Consider the following 8,908-nt stretch of genomic DNA (forward strand, 5'->3'; position numbering starts at 1 on the left):
TCTGTATTTTAGGTGTTGTCTTGGCGGTAGATGTATTGCTGTTGTTAGGCCCGAGATACTGTAGCGGGACTTTTGTTTCTTAGTTTCCTTTTCCTTTTTTTGGCTGTGTGCATCCGTAGTGCCATTAGGGTGGTGCGTTGTTGTAGAGGCTGAGTGTAATTGGTATCTTTTGATATTAATATATTCCGTTTATCGAAAAAAAAAACTCTCCACAAGAGAACGACAAGTGGCGCGTGGCGAAGCAACCATAAGCGGAGAATTTTCTTATGGGCAACACCTATCGCATGTGGAAGCACTCTCAAGAGCGACCTCTCTATAATGACGATTTTTCTTGCGAATTATATTCCTTTTGTTGCAAAAAGTATTATCTTGAAAAATCATTGTTGTAATTTCAATCCTCTAGATTCCTACGTCTAGGTTGGTGTCCCACAGCATATTCTCAAATCAAAATCAAACCAAAGCTGAAAAATGTCAAAAGAATATTTGCAAACCCAAACCTAACAGTAGCCTTGCTAGAGCCAGGGTCTACCGAGAGCCCAATTGATCGGCTGTCGGCATACATATGCATATGGGTACAATGTTGCGTTGCGAACCAAAAGGAATATCTCTTCGGAGAGAAAGCTATGCGGACAAGGCCAAGCCCACAAGCCCACATATGGAGCGCCACAGAAATTATTCCCAGCTTTCTTCTCCAATCTCCATCGCCCTCCCCCTTCTCTGTCGCTCGCTCTGGTTTCTCCATGTGTGGACGTGAATCGCGGGGCGCGCGCACGGCGCACCGCGTGCTATATACGGGTTCTACGCAGAGAACCATGCCACTCGCCGAAGACCCCAGCCCTCTCTGCTCTAGCGCCGCGCGCTTCCGGCGACCCGGCAGTTTGGGGCGCAAATGGGGGCGGCGGAGCTGCTGTCTTTGTGCTTGGTACTCGCTGCGGTGGCATGGACGGAGGGGCAGCAGCCCCGCGCGGTGAAAGTGGGCGCGCTCTTCAACTACGATTCCACCATTGGCCGCGCGGCGCAGCTCGCCATCGAGCTCGCCGTCGACGACGTCAACGCGGACCGCTCCGTACTCGCAAGGACCAAGCTGGACCTCATCATGGCGGACACCAACTGCAGCGGCTTTGTTGGAACCGTGCAAGGTTGGTTGCGTTTTTCATTGTGATTTAGCTGTCATGCTTGAGGAACTGCACTTTCTTTGCTAGCTAGTACTAGTAGTTGGGAAAGATCTGACTATAGTTAAATTCAAGTAACTTTGATAGAGGAATTGATTTTCCAGGATGCAAGGATGATAGTATGGGAAGTTGCTAATTATCGTATTTCTAAATTAGTTTAGTTTTTTTTTTTTGCGAGTCTGAACTAGTTTACTTGGTTAATAGGTTTGCCCTCTGTCGGCATAATCATTTCGGAACAACAAGAACAACAGGAAAAACCCTTTAATCACAAGCAAGTTATAAAATCTTGAGATAAAACCAAAAGAGTAACACAAACCAACAGAGCATTCATATTTGGAGTAATATAGTACTATTGATCGTAATTCTAATAGTACAGTCAATGTTGGCACATGGATTATTAATTTTAATTTAATTACTCGTGTCGAAAATCAGATCTGTTTGTTCGATAATGGGCTTATGCAGTCCGTGTTAATCTACGCTCAGGTTGAATTTAACACAGATTGAGGACTACTCTCAAAACCTTTTTGCAAGCAAAAAATCCTTTTGTTCGGTGGTATGCTTTTTCGAAGTAGAGTTGAAGGAAAATGGCCCCAAGCCTTTTCACTCGCACTTCCCGTATAATTTCCTAAAGGGCCAAGACCCCTTCATTTAAGCCACGACCCTTAATAAAAGCCGCTTGGCATCGATCTATAATCCGATGGGCTACTCGGGAGATATGCCTCACATAGGCTTTAGCAATGGTTTTTTATTTTATTTTTTGAAATGGAGCAATCAATTTAAAATTACATTAATTGGCGCTCTGTGGTATATGTGACCGTCGGAATAAGCACATTACTGGGGCTAATCACCAAATGTTGAACCATATCTATTATTCACTTTCTTGTTGAACACTAAATTTCGAACAGAAGCCAAGTATTCTGCTTTCTTGTCTTGTGAGATATGCAATTAAGATTCAGTTTATCAACTACAGTTGTTGATTGCTTGAACAGTTCTGATCAATGAATTTTATTTTTGCTGCAGCACTGCAACTAATGGAGAAAAATGTGGTTGCAGTTGTTGGCCCACAGTCCTCTGTGATAGGCCATGTCATCTCACATTTTGTTAATGAGCTGCATGTTCCGCTCCTATCATTCGCAGCCACTGATCCAACTCTTTCTGCATCAGAGTATTCTTACTTTTTAAGGAGCACTGTCAGCGATTACTTCCAAATGCGTGCGATTGCTAGCATTGCTTCTTACTATCAATGGAAAGAGGTAACTGCTATATTTGTTGATGATGATTATGGGAGAGGTGGGGTGTCTGCCCTTGGTGATGCCCTTGCAACAAAGCGTGCCAGAATTTCATATAAAGCAGTCATTCCTCCAGATGCTAACAAAGATGTGATCAGTGATATACTGTTTAAAGTTAACATGATGGAATCAAGGGTTCTGGTTGTGCATGTCAATCCTGATACAGGGCTGCGAATATTTTCTATAGCTAACGAGCTCCAGATGATGAGCGGTGGCTATGTCTGGATTGTAACTGATTGGCTAGCTGCTGTCCTGGACTCCTCAAAGTCTGGATATCCGAAGAACATGAGTTATATGCAAGGATTAATTGCCCTTCGTCAGCACATTCCTGATTCTGCTGCCAAGAAGAAGTTCATATCAAAATGGAATACTGCGGCTCGCAAAAGGAAAATTGCATCTGGTTTGAATTCGTATGGTTTTTATGCTTATGACTCTGTTTGGATTGTTGCCCATGCGATTGACAAATTTCTCAATAGTGGGCAGAAGATCAACTTCTCTGCAGATACAAGATTGCACGATTCGGATACAAGCATTATCACTCTGTCAACTCTCAAGATATTTGATGGTGGTGAACACTTGCTACAGCAACTTCTGCTCACAAACTTTATAGGCCTAACAGGTCTGGTTCAATTTGATTCAGACCGCAATTTGGTACACCCAGCATATGAGATCCTTAACATTGGTGGTTCTGTTCCTGGTTTGATTGGCTATTGGTCTAATTATTCTGGCCTTTCTGTTGCTGCTCCTGAAACTTTGTATCAGAAGCCACCAAATATGTCGTCAAGTGCCCAACAGTTGAGCACTGTGGTGTGGTCAGGTGGCTCTACCACTAAACCCAGGGGGTGGGTTTTCCCAAACAATGGCCAGCCTCTGAGAATTGGTGTTCCAAATAAACCAAGTTTCAAGGAATTTGTGGCAAGTGGCAAAGGTCCTGATAACGTGACAGGTTATTGCATTGATATATTCAATGCAGCAGTTAAACTGCTTCCTTACCCTGTTCCTTCCAAATTCATATCAATCGGCGATGGTATACATAATCCTAAATATGATGACATCATTAATATGGTTGCAAACAATGTATGCTCTGATTCTTTACCCTTCTTCTTTTGTCATTTTCCTTTTGATCCTATTGTTTCAATTGCAACAGCATTATAAATATGGTTTCCACCAATGCATGTCCAAATAATTGCTCTGCTTCATTGATCATTTTTCTTTTAATCCTCTAATTTCCTTTTTTTCTTTTCATTGTAGACCATTGATGTAGCTGTAGGCGACTTCGCTATTATCAAAAATAGAACAAGGATTGCAGAATTCACACAGCCCTATATTGAGTCAGGGATGGTGATAGTAGCGCCAGTGAAACAGTCAACTTCAAGTGCATGGGCTTTCTTTAAACCATTCACATTAGAGATGTGGTGCGTAACTGGTGCTCTTTTTGTCTTTGTGGGAATAGTTGTTTGGATTCTGGAACATCGGACTAATGAGGAGTTCCGAGGCACTCCACAGCAACAAGTCCTAACAATATTTTGGTATGTTCTGATTGCTATTATAGATGTCTTTTATCGTATGATCATATCTAGCTCAGAATGTAGACCACAAATATTAGTAATGCAAAAAAATGCTTCATTTTTTTCATAATATAATATAATATTTTATCTTAGTGATTTCTCTATTTGTTAACTATATGTAACAGATAATTCATGTTTCTCTTTCAGGTTTGCTTTCTCAACAATGTTCTTTGCACACCGTAAGTCTGCATCACCTGATGGCATGCTTAACTCTTCCATTCCATCTTATTGTCCATTATATTTAAGAAAATCCATGTTATTTTCGCATCGTGTACAAAACATCTTACTGTAATATCATCTCAGGAGAAAACACCGTAAGTGGTCTTGGGCGTTTCGTTCTGATCATATGGTTATTTGTGGTGCTGATCATCAACTCAAGTTACACTGCTAGTTTGACGTCAATCCTCACAGTCCAGCAGCTTGTAACCGGAGTTACTGGACTGGACAATTTGATTGCAAGCACTGTACCCATTGGACACCCGGCTGGAAAATTTATCCGAAATTATCTGATTGAAGAGCTGAATATTCATGAATCCCGCCTGGTGCCATTGAACACGATCCAGGACTATGCGGATGCCCTTAACCGTGGACCAAAAGCTGGTGGTGTTGCTGCAGTTATTGATGAAATGCCGTGTGTTGAGCTATTCCTGTCATACCACTGTAACTTCAGAATAGTAGGTCAGGAGTTCACGAAGGAGGGATGGGGATTTGTACGTACATCATGCCATTATAGATTTTCATTTCGATTTCTCGGGACATCAGTCTATTAGAGGAAACAAATTAACCTGTTCATCTCTTGTCTTTACAGGCATTTCAGAGAGATTCTCCGCTTGCTGCAGACATGTCAACGGCCATCCTTCAACTTTCAGAGACTGGGCAGCTCCAGAGAATTCACGACGAGTGGTTGACGCGGCCAAGTTGCAGCTCTGATGATAGTGGGTTGGGACCAAGCAGGCTAGATCTTGGAAGCTTCTGGGGTCTTTTCCTGCTGTGTGCTATGATCTGCCTCTTCTCTCTTGGGGCGTTCTTTGTAAAAATAAGCTGCCAGTACAGCAGGTACTCCAGTTCTGTGGCTGCTGGCGAATCCAGCGAAGCTTCTCCTACCTCCCCTGCTGTTTCTGAAGTACACCCAACGAAACCAAAGCCAAGACGTCTTGATAGCTTCAAAGATCTGATGCATTTTGTTGACAAGAAGGAGGAAGATGTTAAAAAGGAAATGAAACAGAGATCAAGCGATAAAGATAATCATGGCGTGGGATCCTCAGATACACACTTTGTCTCTTCAGCATAGAAGTTTCCTTCAGACAGATCTCCAGGTTCTGACACTGCCAACACACAAAAGTAGATAAAACAGAGGTGTATTGGTAGTACACGACACAGCTGCCATTCTCGTTGTGCCTAATAGGCCGAGCAGTGGGAGTATTTGTGTCTGAACCACCTCCTAATCAGAAATGACTAGGATTCTGTCTGAAATCACCCTTGTGGCTGTATGTTACGTTTATGCACATGCACGTGAGTAGCGACACAAGAGCCCATGTATGTTTATGTATACTACTAGTATGGTTTATGTACTACTGTATAGTTCTGGAATAAATTTGAATAAATATCAATGAATGCATTATTTCGGTTGGACGGCTCATATTTGAAATCTATGCTGCAGCCGTTGACAGTTCGGATTTAAAGCATAAACTGCGAATGGGATGTTATAAGTGTTGGACTTATAAATATGGACTTGTAACCTGTTTAAGTGTGTCCTGTTATTTTCATTGTTTTGTTGAATGTGGGCCTCTTGAAGTGTGTTGTTCCTAGGGCCGGCCCATAGGCTGGGCAAACAGTGTGCCCGCACTGGGCCTCCGCGAGGAAGGGCCCTGGCCCAGGTACTCTAGTTCTATACTGTCATTTGAAAATCCCTGTGCGATCTTGGAGGCGATTTTTCTCTCCGACGAGGGTTTTCGGTCCCATGCTGCCGTTCATTCCGAGTCTCCCGTCTCCGCTCGGGCTGACCAAGGGGATGTCCTACACAGCTGCCCAGCTTTGGCGGAGCGGTGGATCGGGTTGTCGGCGGCTGATCGATTTTGTGCTGGTGAGGAAGTCATGGCGGTGGGATCGCCTGGCGTGAAGAAAGGGTTTGATGTGGAGGATCTTCTCCGCAAGTTGCATATGAGTGATGTGGAGAAAGAGGGAGTCTTCCTAGCCAAGGAGGATCGTAGCGATCTACCGGTGGTGAAGTGGATGGCCGTAGGAAAACTCTTGTCGAGGAAGGGTTTCAGTGCGGAATCTCTGAAGCGGGCTATGTTCGCGGCCTGGAACATAGCACAAGAAGTTACTTTCAGAGCCATTGAGAAGAATCTCTTCCTGATCCAGGCGCAGTGTCTAGGGACTGGAAGCGCATCATGGAGAAAGGTCCCTGGCTTTTCCGAGACTGTGCGTTGATGGTTGAAGAGTTTGATGGGGCGACAACTGTGCCGTCGGTTATACCCAAAGAAAAAATAGCGTGCTATTTCACGGTAATAGTGGCGCTATAGCGTATTTGCGAGTTGAACGCTACGCTATTCATTTTAGGCACGCTATGACGCTACGCGCGCTAAAGACGCGCTATTTCACGCTATTTGCCGCTATTTGCTATTTCACGCTATTTGCCGCTATTTGCTATTTCACATAGCACGCTATTTTGCAGAGTAGTTTTTTAGTGGCTCATTCCACATTTTGACCCACTTGTGTATCCTAAATCCCTAATCCAGACAACCCTAGACTAAGAAACTCAGATCAAGCACTCCCCAACTCCTTGTCACCTTCTCCTCTGTCAATCGGTGGTAAGCTGCCACGCCTAGCTTCACCTTCACGCCTTCACCCCGTGCCTCCGTTCCCCTCCTTCAATCCTTCTAGTTCGGGATAATGTGAATGTGAACTATGGTTTGTGATTTTGAGACTATGTCATATCAAGTTATGGACTATGTGAACTATCTCTGGTTGATGTTTGGCTGCAAAATATCATATCCTAGATTTTATAGCTGCAGAGTGCTACATCTATTATTATATATATGCTGAAATCCTGAATTTTCATATTTTTTGTTAAACGCTATTTTGAAAAATAGCACGCTATAGCGTCTATAGAGTTTTTCTGAAACCCACGCTATTTGTGTTAGCGCGCTATTTTTTCCATTGGTTATACCAATAAAGTTCAAGTGTGGATTCAGATACACAAGATCCCTCCTCTGTACCGAACTGAAACTATACTAAAGCAGTTGGCATCCATGGTAGGGGAGGTGGACAAGGTGGAGATGAAGGTGGTCTATTTTGGGAGTGGTGAGTTTCACGGTGTAAAGCTTAATGCTGAAAGCCCGCTGTTGAGGCTTGTTAATCTTTCTCATGAAGGGAGTGAGAGTTTGTTCATTCAAGTACTTTTTGAAAGATGGCAAGATTATGTGACCATTGTGGACTGATGGGGCACGGGGTGCTGGAGTGTGGAACTGTAGAATATGAGGCTGATCAGCTGCAGTATGGAGAGTGGATACTGGCGGCGATGGAGACCTAGCACCCGGAGACTCCGCGCGTGAGGGGTGGCTATATCAGGGAGCAAGAAGGGACTGCTGCAAATCGTGGCATGGATGGTCGCAGGCATGCTGTGTTGGTGGTCGGTCATGCTGCTAATGGTGGGCGCGACCGGGCTGGCAGTGCACGAGATGGACGTACGTCGGTGTGGAAAGAGAAGGAGGTTGTGGACCCAAATGCTAGCGGCTTGAGGAAGAGATCTTCCTGAGGCGGGGCTTGCGGAGGGAGAGGGCGCTGAACTTGATGATACAACCAGCAGCCCTCTTAAGCTTGTAGCTTAGGAGGCAGATGTCAACCATGGAAAATCCAACACGAAGAAGCAGTTGTTGCTTGAGTCGGCTGTGCACGTCGAGGCTGCGGATAAGGAGGTGCCACCGCCGCCTGCGTATGTCACACCAAGAGATCAAAAGAAGCAAAATAAGACAGACAAGGGTGGAGTTGATACAAGAACACAAGCGAAGAATCGAGCTGGCTCCGACTCGGGGCCCAGCCAGCCACAATGAGTTATGCGAGCTGGAACGGTCGTGGTGTAGGTACAACTTCGACCGTCAAAGAGCTTCGCAATTTTGCGAGGACTTATGCCCCTACCGTTCTTTGTGTAGTAGAGACCCAAGTGCACAAAGTTCGGGCCGAAGATTTGAAGCATACATTAGGCTATGATAAATCCTTTGCGGTCAGTAGTTCGGGCCGTAAGGGTAGTATTGTCATCTATTGGAATAATAAAACTAATGTTAAGATCTTACTGTATTCACAATATCATATCGATGACATTGTCACTGATAATGGAGGTGAGCCTTGGAGACTCACATGTGTACGGGGAAGCACAAACCCACCTGCGTTTTAAGACGTGGGATATGCTCAAATTTATCAAATCATCGTGTCCCCATCCATGGATGTGTATCGGCGATTTCAATGAGTTTTTACATTGATCGGAGCATATTGGTGTGCAAGAGCGCAGTCTCACGGAAATTGCAGGTTTCCAAGAGATGGTGGACGTATGCTGTCTGCGTGACCTTGGTTTCACGAGCCGCAGCTGGACGTATATATGATAAGAAAGTGGCCGGCGGAACTTTCTACCGGGTGAGGATTGACTAGGACTTGGCCACGGCGGAGTGATGCTCCTGCTATCCATTGGCCACGGTCGAGAACTTGGTGGCCACATCGTCGGACCACGGTCCCATTCTTCTGCGTTGGGATCCAAAACAAGACACGAGGCTGACGAGGGATATGAAGCGTACTTTCAAGTATGAATTAATATGGGAAATTCATTCTGATATTCCTTCTATGATGGTGCGGACCTGGCAGAAGGAAGGAAATGCATAGTCAC

The 8,908-nt window shown here is 44.6% G+C and overlaps 1 protein-coding gene across 2 annotated transcripts; it reads left to right on the forward strand.

Moving 5' to 3' along the window:
- The first annotated feature begins 705 nt into the window (after nt 1–705).
- On the forward strand, nt 706–5,668 carry LOC127348640 (glutamate receptor 3.5). Of its 2 annotated transcripts, XM_051374597.2 has the most exons (6): nt 718–1,139; nt 2,193–3,538; nt 3,713–3,990; nt 4,177–4,208; nt 4,333–4,739; nt 4,838–5,668. In XM_051374597.2, the coding sequence occupies exons 1-6, from the start codon at nt 890–892 to the stop codon at nt 5,318–5,320; spliced, it is 2,796 nt and encodes a 931-aa protein (XP_051230557.1). In that variant the 5' UTR covers nt 718–889; the 3' UTR covers nt 5,321–5,668. The 2 variants fall into 2 exon arrangements, with proteins under 2 accessions (XP_051230560.1, XP_051230557.1); XM_051374600.2 differs by lacking the exon at nt 4,838–5,668 and having other exon boundaries at nt 706–1,139; nt 4,177–4,212; nt 4,336–4,570.
- Nucleotides 5,669–8,908: the final 3,240 nt, after the last annotated feature.

This window comes from Lolium perenne, chromosome 1 (genome assembly GCF_019359855.2).
Source record: "Lolium perenne isolate Kyuss_39 chromosome 1, Kyuss_2.0, whole genome shotgun sequence".
NCBI lineage: Eukaryota > Viridiplantae > Streptophyta > Magnoliopsida > Poales > Poaceae > Lolium > Lolium perenne.